At 31.5% G+C, this 17210-nt stretch overlaps 1 protein-coding gene across 1 annotated transcript; it reads right to left on the bottom strand.

Annotated features, from left to right (window-relative positions):
* Positions 1 to 5679: 5679 nt before the first annotated feature.
* LOC112638512 (putative uncharacterized protein DDB_G0287265) lies at positions 5680 to 15583 on the bottom strand. Its single transcript, XM_025410386.1, has 6 exons — positions 15514 to 15583; positions 7025 to 7133; positions 6868 to 6983; positions 6540 to 6632; positions 5852 to 6407; positions 5680 to 5707 (listed from the first exon to the last, which is right to left on the bottom strand). The coding sequence occupies exons 1-6, from the start codon at positions 15581 to 15583 to the stop codon at positions 5680 to 5682; spliced, it is 972 nt and encodes a 323-aa protein (XP_025266171.1).
* Between the last annotated feature and the right edge of the window lie 1627 nt (positions 15584 to 17210).

The raw sequence follows: 17210 nt of genomic DNA, 5'->3' as shown, positions 1-17210 counted from the left end.
GTTTTCAATTTATTTGACTGAAACATGTTTATGCGCGCCGGCATTCATCCATATCTATGCGCGTCTACATACGATGACGCGACATACATTGACACGACATGTACGAACATGTTTCAGTCAAATAAATTGAAATAATTATAAGATTAAAAACTTAGGAAGTCTTCATATATCCCTCTTCAAATGTTATGAAGCTTTTTCATTGACTATCATTCATAATAAATTTAACACGATCTGTATTGAACAGTGAATATATTGTCTTTAGATATGAAAATGTTTGTTTTTCAGCAATTATATTAGACGGACACAAAATATATTATATATAAAAAAATGGAATAAAATATATAAATTCATTGTAGGATTGAAAATAATAGAGAAAGTAATACAGAAAATTATAAAATAATAAAAAAAATAACTTATATTAAGGCGATTACATTTAAAAGCCAAGAAATTTATCATAACGATGTGCAAAGCAGAATGATAACATTAAATATTTATATATTATAGCATACAAAAAGTTGAAATATAAATTTATACATAAATAAGAATAAGGGCCATCGCACACGAAATTATGCATAAAAGCCCTTGCACAATGTTAGGTAATAGCAATAGGAACAGAGTATGGAAACCTATTCACCAATAAAAACGCGGATAAAAAATATTCGCCAATAGGAGCAGAGAATAAGTATATTTCTGTTCCTATTGCCTAACATTGTGCAAGGGTCTTAACATAAGACTGTATGGACCAATGAGTATCGAATATTATGTTATGTAAGTCAATATGGCGACTTAATACTCGATGTTCATTGATTCATACGGTCTTATGCTATGCATATGCAGCTATGCAATTTCGTGTACGATGACCCTAATATTCCAAAATTGCGTCCCAGCAAACGTCTTAGTAACGTTTTAATGATATATAATACATCATTAATACGTCATTAAGGGCCATTCCAGAATACGTTGTAAATGTCCCGTTTACCAGTAAATGCCAATTGCCAAGCTATCGTGATCCAATCAGCATCGAAATAACTTGACGCTAATTGGATAGCGATGGTTTGGCAACTGGCAACGGGACATTTGCAACGTATTTTGGAATGGCCTTAAGACATTTTTAGACGTCATCATGTTTGCTGGGATATATCCATAGACGTATTATACATAAACCTCGCGTTCCCTATCTCTCCTTTGTTTTGACAATGTGAAATTTTAGAAAGAGAAAGCTTGTGTTCGTGGTAGGTTTTTCTTTGTCTAACGATGCGTGATAAACAAAGAAAGATTAATACCACGAAAGCATATTGTCTCTTTCTAGTCTGTACAACTTTCTAGCCAAATGCGAGATCTATATATTATATATCTAGTATATATCTAGTATATATTATACATCTATGGATATATCTACTTCTCTCTCTCTCTCTCTCTCTCTCTCTCTCTCTCTCTCTCTCTCTCTCTCTCTCTCTCTCTCTCTAACTCTAATAACGTTATTTTATGTCTATTTTGCATTGATGTAAAGCAGCTGAAAGAAACTACATAATTATGTAGTTTTCCGAAAAAGAAAATTTTCTGTATCAGTTGCATTTTTTGGAAAAAGGAGATGTCTAGCTGTTATCTGAAATAAAGAAATCCATTTACAAAAACCATGAGATTTTTTTGAGGGTTATCAACATTGTCTGCGCTCTATTAGAATCTTATTAAATGTTATGGAAAAATCAACATTCACTTCTTTAGATATGGACTAACTTGCAAAACAAATCCTTTGTTATCAAAGTATATGTTTACATAATAATATTATATTCTTTTTCAGTCAATAGATATAAATTCAAGTAAAATGTAAAGTAAAATGTGAAGTAAAATTTTGAGAGATTAATAAGTAGTAAGACATTTTTAATTTTACTGAGAACACTATTTTATTATTTAAAAAATTATATAAGTATTTTATTTGCGATTACAAACTTGATTTTTCTCAAATATATTGTACTTTCTATTTCCTTATTTAATATTATGAATTTTTGTTTTTAGATTATATTCTAACTTATCTTAATACTAAATATTTAATACTTAATACTATTAATAAAAGGCAAATTTTGATTTTATTTGCTTTAACAAAAGTTGTGTGTATTCTATTGTTATTAATATTATATACGTTTTTGGATTGTATATAGCAAGATATATTATGATATATAAGAAAATTTAAAGCAAAATAAAATAAAAATAAAATAAAAAACATAAAAAACATAAAAACATTTTAACCATAATTTTATGTATTTGTTTTTATTTGGTTATGTAACCAAGTTTTTATCTGAGCACTTGTACGACCCTTCAATACAGGATATTTGATTTTTACTTCGTTAATTTCATGCAAAGATGGCAATTTTTTATAGCAGTTTGAAATGAAGATAAAACTGTTGTGCGTTCATCATCCGCCCATCTGATTTTATGAGTACTTTTTCATGTAGGACCAAAGAGAGAAAATAATAATAAAATTATTTTAATTTATATATTTATTATGAAATGTTATTTAACAAAAACAATATATATATATATATATATATATATATATAAATTTAAAAATTATTTATATATAACTTATTGTAAAATTATTAAACTTACTTTTCTTTTTCTTTTTCTGTGTATTATTATTTATGTGATTTTCTCCTCTAGACACCTGTTTAGATTGCTTTTTCTTTTTGGATGATAAAAGATTTAAATCTAATTCTGTATTACATTCATCATCTGATTCAGTCATATTTTCAATATTATGATTAATTTTCCTTAGAAGTTAAACGATTTACTGAAATAATAACAAAATTTATATTTATATTTACATAGAATATGTCTCTAGATGAATGTTGGTTGAAGTAATCTATGAACTAAATGATAGAAAGAATTTAAAAAAATATGACTATTTAAGAAAAAACGCAAAGTAATCTTAGAAAATTGAAAAATATTTTTTTTTGCATAATTGCAATATACAAAGAAAACAATAATATATCTTTTTCTTATATTATAATATCTGCTATTTAGTAATTATTTTAAACAATATTTATTTAAAGTCACCTTATATATTCATTGTGAGACTGTTAAAAAGCAATACATATATACTATTTGATTTAAAAATTATTTAAGCGTACCTTTTCTTTTCTCTGTATTATTATGATCATTGATATTTTTTCCTTTAACTATCTGTCTATATTGTCTTCTTTTTGTTAATAATGAAGTATCAGAAGTATTTAAAATTAAATCTGAATTACTATCCGAATTACTAATCGGATCATCCTCATTTTCATTCTCATCCTCATCAACATTATCGCTTTCATCTGTTGCATCTTCTCCTTGTGCGTATTTAAGTAAACGTGATATAGCTAAATCTTTTGTTATAATTGATTGTCTATAATGTGATTTATGTTTCTTTTCGTGATGGCCCATGAAATCAGCCAGATCATTCACTTCATGTTCAGATATATCTAATGAAATGCATACTGTAGCAATATGTTTTCGTAATATTGTACCTCGTAATGAAGTAGGCATTTTCGCTCCAGAAATTGTAGAATATTTTCGAATTAATACACATGCTCTCAAATATTTGTATCTTCGTTTGTCAGATGTATATATACCAAAAATATAAGGATTATTTTCAGGAACACCAGCATGTTTACGGTAATTAACAATCATTTGCATACATTTTAATATTTCTTCGTGAAGTAACACAGGAACTGTTCTTCCTAATTTACCGCGTATTGTCATTCTTACATATTTGGATAAAGATTTATATAATTCAGATGCTTCTTCTTTTGAAATTGCCGCACAATTTTCCAAATTTTCAATTAAAACACGCTCCAATTCACCAGCACGTCTTCTATTAAATATCATAATCGATATTAATGTTGTTTCAGCTAGCATACGCCATGCTTGAATTGAGAAACCGTTTGTTTGTAAAAATTCTAAAGCCTTTGAGCGTTCAGTTTTGAGATAAGCATTAAATATCTTAATATCATTTATAGATGGCAAGACAATATTTTTTTGCCTTTTTCGATGCCCTTGAGTTTCAAATACAATTTTGTTTACGGTGACAGGATAATCCTCTTCAAATAACTTCAAAAAATTTTCTACTACAATTTGTTTGTTAAAATCTTGTTTTTTAATGCACATACTTCTTAAAATTTTTCCAACTTGTTTTATAAGTGTTCCCAAAGATGCAATGGATGGTGTTGGATATGTCCAAGTCTTCTCATCAAATTGTGCGAGTTTATTGACAGCTTTGATACATTGTTCATATTTTGTTGGATTATATTAGGTGTACAACTTTGCTTCCGCCGTTTTTTTGTAGATCGCTTTAGCGGTAGGTGGTGGTCGAAATAAATAGATCATAGATGTCATACAATATACTTGGACATCTGTCAACATAACCCCATAGAAACATTAGTCGATTTGTGTCTCCATCATAAAGTTATTCTCAATTGAAAATGTCTGTGTACGAGCCAAATTCTCGTCATTTGCGGGAGGTTTTAATTTTCTGCTTCAATATGAAGAAATCTGCGGCTGAGGCTCATCGAATGCTCTCAGATACTTATGGTGAGGCTTCTATTAGTGAAAGAACGTGTCGTGAGTGGTTTCAACACTTCAAGAACAGTGATTTTGACGTCGAAGACCGGCATAGCGGTGGAAGAAGGAAGATTGTATTAAGTTGTTAAAACCGACTGAAACAATCATAGGTGATCGGTATCGAACGCAATTGATGCGTTTGAGCCGAGCATTGAAAGACAAACGGCCGCAATACAACGAGAGACACGATAAAGTGATTTTGCAGCATGACAATGCTCGACCCCATGTTACGAAAGTGGTCAAGATATACTTGAAAACGTCGAAATGGGAAGTCCTACCCCACCCGCTGTATTGTCCAGACGTTGCTTCCTCTGACTATCACTTGTTTCGATCAATGGCACACGGCCTGGCTGACCAGCACTTCCAGTCTTATGAAGAAGTAAAAAATTGGATCGATTCGTGGATCGCCTCAAAATATGATCAGTTTTTTCGACGCAGGGTTCATACGCTGCCCGAAAGATGGGAGAAAGTAGTGGCCAGCGATGGACAATACTTTGAATCATAAATGTATAACTAGTTTTTTACAATAAAGCCTCAAATTTCGGAAAAAAAACGGCGGAAGCAAAGTTGTACACCTAATATATTGAAGAGAAATCTACTATACTGTTATCAAGATCCCTCAAAACAATAAGAAATCGTCCAAATAATCTCAGTCGTGCTCTGATCATATCGTGCTGATGTTGGAGACGATATTTCAGACACATTTTATTACCATAACAAACCAGCAGTTCATCATATCTAATAATTTGAGTTACACTGTCTTCTCTCATCACCGGAAATACCAATCTTCTTAATGATGTATTTGCACTGTAATGTATGCGACAAGCCACAGTACGTCCTAATATTTTTACATTTCTCTGAGCATCTTTTTTTTGTGCACATAACGCAAAATGATGCCTTATATTATTTGTAGAAAAAAAACCTTTACATTTTGCACAAGGAATAAAATCGGCTGCTTGTCTATTCAAATTTTTTCTTGGACGCCGACATACAATTAAATCTCCTTTATTTAAGTTAAAATTTGTATTATGTAAGTTAAAATTTGTATTATATGTGAAATTTCTTTTTCGTCTAAGTAGATCAATAATCTTTTTTCGTTCTGGATTGCCTACAACATAATTTTAATAATATAAAATATTAAAATTTAAAAAGCTATGATAAATAATTTTCTTCGATATTTCCACTAAGACCTTCAATTTCATATAACATTTAGAATATTCTAAATATTGTTGCAACTTTGTATATAACATACTTATCTTTAGGTAAAAAACAAAACTTTTTCACATCTTCTTCAGTTTTATGTACTAATTCTAAGTGCCTTGCAAATTGCGTTTGAAGCTTTTTACAATATGGACACATATTTCGTTTCAATTTAGGATTGTCAGAAGTTTCTATATACATATTTCTGTCATCACATACTTTAAATGAGCATGATGGTGTTAAATTTAATGTACTGTTTACAGTTTTATTTTTACTTGTATCAATTGTACTTTCAATTTTATTTTCACCTTCATCATCTTGATCTGTGTTTTCAAGCATAGAGCAATCTGACAAATGAAAACTCGAATCTTCGAAATTCTTAGATGTGATAGATGTATCAGATTCAATATTATCATCATTGATTTCACACTTTAAATTTAACTGATTCTCTATGAGTGTAGATTCCGCAGCTGGAGTGAATGTATTATTTGAAATATCGATAACATGAGTGTTGTTTGCATTTGAAGAAGCATTATTGTTATCAGTAATACTATACGTATTATTCAACTGCTTGTCGTACGTAATATTTTCAATTTTCTCTTCGTGTACTGGAAGCATTGTCTTTTTTACTAATATATTTACATTTTGTATTTCTAAGATCTTTGGAGTTTTTTTAGGATTTCTAAATTTCTTAGTAACATTTGCATTTTTATATATTTTAAAAGTAGAGTTAAATTCACTACAATATTGAACACTTTGTTCTATATCAGACAGCTCATTTAATATTGTCGAAACATTTTCTATAGCATTGGATTTGGTAGTTGGTAAAGAATCTGTGAAATAATAAAATGTCAAATAATAAATCATCATCAATCACATCAACTAATAAAGCTTCTGTCAAATAATAAATAAAATTCATAAAAATAAAATAAAGATATTTTTATCAAGAATAATATATATTGCAAAAGCTGTGTGTAAACATATTATCATGCAAAGTATGTAAAAAACTTGCATACGGAATGTTTATTGTTTAATGTTATAATATGATTAATTATATGTATCACTTACCGCTCATCATGTTGTTATTATTAACAATTAATGCATTAAGATTCTCATCGTTACAAAGAGCATATTCAGTAACATACGCAGAATCTTTAATATTATCTTTGTCATTTGTATTCTCACTATTCGTCAAATTAGCATCAGACTTTATATTGTACTGTACAATATCACAATTATAGCTTGATGGACGCAAGTGCCTTCCTCGATTTCAAATATCACATTTGATGTATCGACATTTAACGTAGCATTGGAATTGGCAGTTGGTGGAGAACCTGCAATATAAAATTTATCAAAATAAATTAAAGAATTTTTATAGGCAAGCGTTATAACACTTTAAAACATCTTATATGAACATAATTACGTTTAGTAGAAAGGAATTCTTATATACTTTTATACATTAATTTAATACATATACAGGGTGATCCAAAAGTATGGAAACGGCCAAACAACTGTGGAGGAATGCACTTTGGAGAAAAAAGTTTGAGACAAAAGTTGTAGGATTTTTCCCGGGCAATCCGACGGTGACCTTAGATTTGACCTTGGATAGTCATTTGAAGGTCACATAAAGATTACCTTCAATTTCTTAAATGGAACCCCCTATTTTTCATTGCATATTCTTGTAGCTTATCTCGAGAGCTTTCCAAAACACTATAATTAAGTACCTTTTTATTAAGTACTTTTTGAGTTATAAGGCTTGAAATAATTTCTTAATTTTACATAAACCATAAAATATCTAGTAAACCATTCATTTTCCGATTATCTTACCTTCATACTTTTATGTACAAAATAATGAAAGGAATCAATTGGTGTAAAGAAAACATACAGTTGTTTTTAAGAAAAAATATGGAATTGTTAATTGCAAATTAACATTAAATTACATATTTTTTCTTAGAAACAACTATGTGTTTTCTTTACACCAATTGATTCCTCTTATTATTTTGTACATAAAAGTATGAAGGTAAGATAATTGAAAATGAATGGTTTACTAGATATTTTATGGTTTATGTAAAATTAAGAAATTATTTCAAGCCTTATAACTCAAAAAGTACTTAATAAAAAGGTACTTAATTATAGTGTTTTGGAAAGCTCTCGAGATAAGCTACAAGAATATGTAATGAAAAATAGGGGGTTCCATTTAAGAAATTGCAGGTAATCTTTATGTGACCTTCAAATGACTATCCAAGGTCAAATCTAAGGTCACCATCGGATTGCCTGGGAAAAATCCTACAACTTTTGTCTCAAACTTTTTTCTCCAAAGTGCATTCCTCCACAGTTATTTGGCCGTTTCTTTTGGATCACCCTGTATATCATAATATCTGATGTTGCTATAATTGTTAAGTTTACTTTTGGAATTTTCTTATTTAAATTGTCTGCAATCTGTTGCAATTTGAATTTGCTTTCTAAAATAACAGACAAAAAGGATTTAAAATACATAATTACGTATTCGAAAATATAGTATTTTGCACTTTTATTACAAAAAAAAGTGAATTAATAAATAGATTTTATGATAATATAGTTATGGATTTAATTTTTATCATACTTGCTATAAGTTGCGATAATGCATGATTTTTTAATCTTTTCTTTTTTCATCTGTCTTTTAGTATAGACACTATAATATTTATCAGCACAGATTAGATTATACATTTTGATTATCAGAGCAACACCAATTTTAATATTAATAATCTATGTATTTATCTTATTAGACAACAATAGCAAACGATTAACGACAATAAGAAAATAAACGACAACGAACAAATAAGACGACATAACGATAGTAGTTATAATACTTTTTGTAACTTGTTCGAACGACGGTATGCAACGAGCGGGACTTTATACGCAGGCGCAATACGTAATATGATTCCGTTTAGTAGAGAAAGATTGGTATCAAAGAGAAACCTAAAGGCCTTTGCAAGTACAAAAATTTTAGTCGTAACCGTAAAGTCATAAGAAAACTGACAAATCATAGTCGAGTATTCTCCCTGTGATAAGAGAATAATCAACTGTGATTAATCAGTTTTCTTATGATCAGTCTTATGGTTACGATTAAAAATTTGTTATGTGCAAAGACCTTAAGAGCGGTTACTCCGGTTGTGATATATATGCGTATGTGTAATGAAATACATATTTTTTAACTCATAATTTCCTTCATAATTAAGTACAATATAAAAGATATATGCAATATATTGTTTATTTTTTCTTATTTTTGGAACAAAAGCATCAAACACTTAAGCAATCGTGCATTTTAATTAAATAATGCTTTTAATTTATATAACTTTTTATTATTAATGTTTTACTTATTATTTAATTAATTTTTTAATTTATAAATTTTATTGGTACACTATTGCACACGTATGCACATTATGATACACTATTGCACACGTATGCACATTAAAGACTATTATTATATTACATAAAGACTAGATTATTATTACATTACAAATTTACATACGAATAAGCATAATAGAAACAAAAGATAATTAATGCTACAATATTTTGAAAATAAGCATAATAATATAATAATATATACATGACCTCCGTTTCATATTACTTTCAAAGATCAAGTTTCTTCGTTCTATAACAAACATTTTGGAAAGTGTGCACCTCTATTGAATATATAAAAACTTATAAAATCTTTACATTACTTATTTTATATTTTTTTGGGCGTAATTTTAATAGTTTTCTGAAAAAGAAAGCATTTTTCACTGTGAGATAATTAATCAAAAAGATTTCTATAATTGTAAGATATTTAGAAATTTAACCTTGAACCGTAATAAGACATTTTTTCTTATAAAAAAGTAATAATTATTAATGCAATAATGGCAATAAATTAAAATAAAGACGTTAAAACGATAAATGCAATAATATTAACGACAAGAGTAATAATATTAACGACAAATGCAATAATATTAACACAAATGCTACAGTATCAGAGAGAAATCTAAGGGCGCATTTACACCTTGGCAGTAAAGCAGAAAACAGTTGCGGACTCGATTGCGGTTGAAATTGACCAATCAGAGCTGGTAGACAACTTGTTTTGCTTCATATAGTTATAAAATATATACTGCTGATTTTCTATCCTCATAATAAGCGGAGAGTGAAGCCAAGAAAGTAAGCGAGTAAGAAAATATATTTCCATCTTTACTCATCCTAGAAACATTCGTTGTGCGATTGCGCAGTAGTTATGCACATGCGCAAATCGTTTAATGTTTCCAAGTTAAGAGAGAGAAAATGATATGTCTGCACTCTAATGTTTGCTTTACTTTTCAGGCAGTATATACATACTTCATTGAATTCTATATACAGGGTAATTCTAAACAAACGTTTGTCTTTAAAATGTCGAATTCTTGAGTCAATTCTAAGGCGATTTTTTTCTTTATCAAAATTTTGTCTGAAACAGTTTTTAAATTATAAAAGAAAATAGCGAATTACGGAACGAATACGAGATTTAAGCAGGGACGGCGCAACTCACCGCGTCCGATACAGACGATTATATGGGGCGCTCTTCGGGATCAGCTGATTGCTACACGCGATGAGTGTAGTAATCAGTGTGTGCGTGTGTGTGTGTATATGTGAGAGAGAGAGAGAGAGAGAGAGAGAGAGAGCATGCATGTGTGTATACGCGTGGACATTTTCTCTCTCTTTCTCACGCACGCACGCACGCACGCACGCACGCACGCACGCACGCACGCACGCACGCCCGCACGCACGCCCGCACACCCGCACGCCCGCACGCCCGCACGCCCGCACGCACGCACGCCCGCACGCCCGCACGCCCGCACGCCCGCACGCCCGCACGCACGCCCGCACGCACGCCCGCACGCCCGCACGCCCGCACGCCCGCACGCACGCCCGCACGCACGCACATACACACACTGATTATTATATTCATCGCGTGTAGCAATTAGCTGACCCCGGCGAGCGCTTCACATAATCGCTTCTATACGGTTCTGTAATTCGCTAACTGGAATGCCACAATGGCAACGGTGCGCGCCGAGAAAGAGGGCCAATACAGCTATCTATCCTTGTTTTTGTACAGTCCGAAGGAAAAGTTATTTCAACCGATTCCAGCAAATAATGTACATCTCACTGATTTCTCGAGGATAAATTTTTGCTGATATTATACTTGTAGTATTAATTATGCGTAGTACGCCTCGAAAAGTATAAAAGCCTACAAAATTTGCTATCTCTCTCGGCGCGCACCGTACTATTGTGGCACTCGTTCCAGTATGTATAGAGTTTAATGGTTACAACTAAAACTTTTTTATGTATAATGACCTAAAATGAGTGTAAAGTGGAAATCTACTCTAAGGGGCATTCCAGAATACGTTGCAAATGTCCCGTTGCCTGTTGCCAAACCATTGCGAGCCAATTAGCGTCAAGTTAGTTCGATGCTGATCGGATCACGATGGTTTGGCGACTGGTAACGGGACATTTGCAACGTATTGTGGAATGGCCCTTACACATGTCGCAGAGTGCTACAATCCTCCGTTAAACGAGTCAACCGTATATACAAGATGTATAAACTAACATTATTGCATATGTGTACATATATGTATGTACTTAAGCGCAATACTAATATATATCTATGCATATATGTATACATGCAATATGCGTGTAGCGATGATGACCACGGTGATGATCTTAAAAGTTTCCATATTTTGATTTTGCGTCATATTTCCTCCATTCATACATATAGAAAAAACTAAAGACATTTTTATTATATAATTATTGGATTATTATTATATAATAACTGGTATGGTATATTATATAATAACCCAAGCTATCGATTAAGCCTAGTAGACTTCGATCCAGCCGTTATTGAGGTCCAATAATCTAATGACGTTTTCGAATGGTCAGATTTGATCGACTATTCAGAGTAGTTTACTAAATGTCAACAACTAATCACAGCCATTCTTCTAAAGGATGTATGCCGACTCGCATATAGATAACACGAAGTGCTGCGCGTGAACTTAGCGCGAAACACTACTACCATGTCTCTTGATACATATCCATCATGTCAGAGCGGATTAAACCGAGTAGAAAGTTCTCTACTTTTTGTCATGCGCTTGTACTCGCGCGAATGATCGATTTTCTTTTATTTCTTATTAATTATTACTAATATTAGATTATTATTAATAATCGCAAATGGTAAAGGTGGAACGATTCCGACTATAAATTCCTTATGTAAATCTATCGCCACATAAAGATAGATTTTGTGACTATCGTCATAACAATCTTTATATCACAATGATTTTCACAGATTGGTAGTTTTGGCGACAAAGTAATAAATATATTGTTACTAACAATAAATCTCTCTATATTAATCACCAAAAAATACATTCTGTTATATAATAACAAAAATAATAGTATACGAAATAATATAACATTAGATATATGTACAATTATATAAGCGAAATTATATTTCCAATATTTCAGTAATATATAGGTAGATTTCACAACTGTCGTCATAACTGTCTTAATACCGTAATAGCTTTGACGACGGTCGTTGAAACTGCCAAATGTAGCCAAAACTACTCCTTTATTTAACAAAGTGTCATGGAAACTGCCCCTGGACATATATATATATATATATATATATATATATATATATATATATATACAGGGTGTTCAAAAAGTCCCGGTACGGAGGAATAACTCGAAAAGTAAGGGTCGGACAAAGAAACTTTTCCAACAAAAGTTGTAGGGCTTACTCCGAGCTTTTATCTCGTGACCTTGAGTTTGACCTTGAGCTTGACCTTCAAGGTTATTTGAAGGTCAAAGTGTTTTTTTTAAATGGAAACCCCTATTTTTGATTGTACATTCTTATAGCTGACCTCGAAAGCTTTCCAAAACACTATAATAAAATATTTTTCCCTCAAGCATTTATCGAGTTATGAGGCTTCAAATTATTTCTTAATTTTACATAAACCGTAAAATATCTTATAAAATATTCACTTTTCGATTATTTTACCTTAATACTTTTATGTACAAAATAATGAGAGGAATCAATTGGTGTAAAGAAAACATACAGTTGTTTTTAAGAAAAAATATGTAATTGTTAATTGCAAATTACATATTTTTTCTTCGGAACAATTATGTGTTTTTTTTTAGACCAATTGATTCCTCTCATTATTTTGTACATAAAAGTATTAAGGTAAAATAATCATGAAAGTATTAAGGTGAAATAATCGTAAAAAGTGAATATTTTACAAGATATTTTACGGTTTATGTAAAATTAAGAAATGATTTGAAGCCTCATAACTCGATAAATGCTTGAGGGAAAAATATTTTATTATAGTGTTTTGGAAAGCTCTCGAGGTCAGCTATAAGAATGTACAATCAAAAATAGGGGTTCCCATTTTTAAAAAACACTTTGACCTTCAAATAACCTTGAAGGTCAAGCTCAAGGTCAAACTCAAGGTCACGAGATAAAAGCTCGGAGTAAGCCCTACAACTTTTGTCCGAAAAGTTTCTTTGTCCGACCCTTACTTTTCGAGTTATTCCCCCGTACCGGGACTTTTTGAACACCTTGTATATTTATATATATGTATCTTTACCGAAGGACTAAAATTATTGGAAATAAAATTATTGCATACAATTATTGAATGCAAAAATTATAAAATATAAGAATAGTATTTACCAAGTGACTTAGCTATCTCCCCTATTGTTCTATTGTCTCTCCTTCATCCGGTCGCCGCATTCTATTCTTTGTCCGCTGTAACAAATTAAAATAAGATTATAATTTCGAACTCCTAACGTTAATTATTATTCTTTATTGTAAAATTATTATTTTATAATTAATTATTATTGTCAACAGCTTATAATTATGTTACGCAACCGATCTTTTACAAAATTATATTACACACAATATTTTTGTCAATACCTATGTAATTACAGTGATTTGAAGCACCAGAATTTTACTATGTTACTAATAATTAAATTAAACAGTAATCGGACTTAAAGAGCTCATACAATATTATGCAATAATGTTAAAGTCAATAAATAAGAATAGATTTAATAACGTTGCAATACATTTAAATTAAGTAACTATTAATGACTGTGCGCATTATGTGATGAAATGTATAAGTAACTATTAATGAATATGCGCATTATATGATGAGATGTAAACGTACGTTTCTGTCCTCAATTGGACTCTCTTCAGTACAATTAAAAAAAAAATTTTTTTAGGAAAATTGAAACTTAAAGTTTACAAGGATTACGCTTATCGCATGAAGGCTATCCGAGTGGACCATATATTCGGCTGTGTAATTAACTGTGCAAATTCTTAGCAGTATTAGAAGTCGACCACGTGGTGGATGTTTTCAGAACATCTCTCCTCCTCTCATATTCTCCGTACAGTGTCTTGGCAAAGACATGCAGAAAGAAACAAGCGAAGAGGCCGTGATTGTTCTAAATTCAGATTAGATCCGTAAATCTATTAGTTGTCTAACTATAACTCAAAAATTAAAAATTCTTTGTCAAACACTCACCACATGAAATCGACCGAATAAAACGACGCAATAAAGCCACATTACAGGATAATACATCCGTCTCGAAGAAAGACATTAAATAGACTATTAGTGTCAAAGTTAGAGATAAACAAAGCGTCCAAAATCAAAACAAAATCATGACGTTAAGTATAATAAAAATTTTTGAATTGGAAACAAAGAAAGTACGTTGATTTATGATTAAAATTTTTTGAAAGTTTCAATGATCGGTAAATAGGAATCATGTAATAATTCGGTGTCTTCTTGTAAATGAAGACCCACAGTCTGTCTCTTTATGAATAACATTTCAGATGTGATCTCCTAAAATAGCATGGCTCATTGTTAAGAATCTGAACCCCCTCCCAATCAAAATCATGTTTATGTTGGAATCTATGTTCGGTGATAACAGAATTTTTTTGAGTGCAACTATTTATCTGGTTGCGATGCTCTGCAATTCTAGTTTTTATCAATCTTTTAGTTTGGCCGACATACGAGGCATCACAATCCTTGCAATTAATGCGGTAGACAACATTATTCTTAGAAAATTTGGAGAGAGGATCCTTTAAAGCTCTGATATATGGTTTTAAATTATCCCAGCCAGTATAAGCGGGTCGAAAACCGGCTTTCTTCATAAGCGAATTAAATTTTTCGGATACTGATTTTATATAAGGTAGCAAGAAAAAAGGTCGAGGGTCTGCAGTCTTGTTTATTTTAGAATCTAATAAATTATTCCGGTTGAGTAAATATTTTAGACGGGAATTAATTGTGTCAAATATAAAATTAAGCGGATAACCATTGTCAATGAGAATTTTTATGATAAGAGTAAAATTTTTTTGATGAAAAGTAGGATCCGACAAAAGAAAAACCCTGTCTGTAAGTCCAATATCGTGCCCTTTTTTGACATGTCGGATGGTGTGAGAAGTAATTTAAGTAACGTCCAGAAAATGTAGGTTTATGATACCAGTCGAAAATAAAATGGCCATCCTGCACGATGATAGTTACGTCTAGAAAATTCAATCTGTTATTGTCACCTATTTCTGTAAACTGTAATCTGGGATGGAAAGAGTTGAAAACATCTAACACTGATTCAAGGCTATCGCATGGAACCATTAATGCTATATCGTCTATACATATCTGATATACATCGGGATCGTGAACGGCAAACTAGACAATGCCTTATATTCTAAATCCTGCAGTACGATGTCCGCTATGATAGGTGACAAAGGAGAACCCATCGGTGTGCCAAATGTCTGTTTGTAAATTATATTGTTGAAAGTGAAATAAGTGGAGTTTAAGATTAAATTCACAGCCACAATGAACTCATCTAACGGAATGCTTGTATTCCCTGAAATGAACTCCCATCTGTTTTTATTCCTTCTATTATTAAATTATGTGGAATGTTCGTGAAAAGAGAGACCACGTCAAGAGAAACTAAACGAAAATTATTTTCAACTGTAATTTTTTGTAGTTTTTGGATTAAATGGAAGCTATTTATGACATGGTTTATTGGAGGCGGAATACTTTTATGAATGATATCATGTATGAAAACCGCTAGTGAATAAAGAGGAGTGTTGATGGAAGACACGATTATCCTAGGGTGATTCTCCTTGTGTACTTTCGGTAGTCCATATGCCCTAAGAAGGACAGCAACGAATTCAACTGTCTATATTTCACTGTCGTGATGTAATCAAGTCTCTTCCATTTCATGAGTAATGTGTGTAGATCCGAAGTTAATCTATTAATAGGATTTCGTGGTACTGTCATATATATATTGGTGTCATTAAGTAAATTCTCCATATTGTTGATGTACGTGAGTCTGTCCATGGAAACTGTAATGTTACCCTTATCAGCACGAGTAAATAAGATGTCCGGGTTCTTTTTTATAAAATCTTTAGTTACTAAGACTGCGCTCTTAATGTTTTTATCTATCTCAGTAGGCGAAAAACTACTATTACCTAAATTTTTTATGATAGGTATGGAACGGTTTCTGATGTCCATTACTACTTCCGGTTCTCTTTTTTGAATCTTGCAAAAATTGTTCTCAATATGTTTGATAATTTCGGATGTCAACCTATCATTATATGAAAAGGGCGGTAAACAAAACCCATCACTTAATTGCAATAGTCCTTGAACTTCGATCGAGATATCTTTGGTTGAAAGATTGACAAACCATTTTTTTCGAAGAGTTAGAGGTGATGATGGAGGGTCTGCAAAAGAAGAAGGACAGACTCTTACCTCCCCGTCATAATCTCCATTGTTAGTCGATACTTTATCTGACAATTGTTGTTCTGACTGATTTTTCGGATGTGAAACCCCAGTAATCGACTGTATATTGTCTTCGATGTTGTTAAAACCATTGTCACGTTTTTTATGCGAGTAAGAATAATTTATGCGACTAATAATTAATTTTTATATTATCACACAATAGTTGATGATTATTTTTAAACGAAACATTCTACAAAGATCATTCATGTCTTAAATGATAGAGGAAAATTCATTGAATCGAAACATATAAATATGCATATTGCAAAAATTCTGGATGCTAATAAATTATTGTAAAAGGACTTACCATTATAATTATATGTATGAAAACCTTTGCTGTCCCCACTACGTCACAACGCGCTTGAGAAAGAGAGACAGAACTAATTTTCGAGCCGTCGACGCCGCTTCTCCTACCATCGCCTACGCCTGAAACAGAAGTGGGAACCGACGATATAAAAAGGGGTGAACCGCAGTTCCCAGCGCACTTTTTTCGCACATTTCCGCCAGTCTTTAACCAAGTGGCACTTTTTCTCACACTTATTCGCCAGTTTATTAACAACAAGCATATCAACCGAGCATATAAATCTTAGTCGTGATTAG

The sequence above is a fragment of the Camponotus floridanus genome, unplaced genomic scaffold, assembly GCF_003227725.1.
Source record: "Camponotus floridanus strain SB8 unplaced genomic scaffold, Cflo_v7.5 scaffold311, whole genome shotgun sequence".
Taxonomy (NCBI): Eukaryota; Metazoa; Arthropoda; class Insecta; order Hymenoptera; family Formicidae; genus Camponotus; species Camponotus floridanus.
Note: the sequence above shows the minus strand (reverse complement) of the source record. Positions and strands in the feature narration are given on the sequence as shown.

Bases quoted from the DNA above. Each gene is read 5' to 3' on its own strand.
- LOC112638512 (XM_025410386.1), bottom strand. From the start codon at position 15,583: ATGGGTTCTCCTTTGTCACCTATCATAGCGGACATCGTACTGCAGGAT. The intron at 7,134-15,513 runs GTTTGCCGTTCA...TTTATATTGCAG, and splicing joins AGAATATAAGGCATTGTCTA to GTTCTCCACCAACTGCCAAT. The intron at 6,984-7,024 runs GTACAGTACAAT...TTTGACGAATAG, and splicing joins CAAGCTATAATTGTGATATT to TGAGAATACAAATGACAAAG.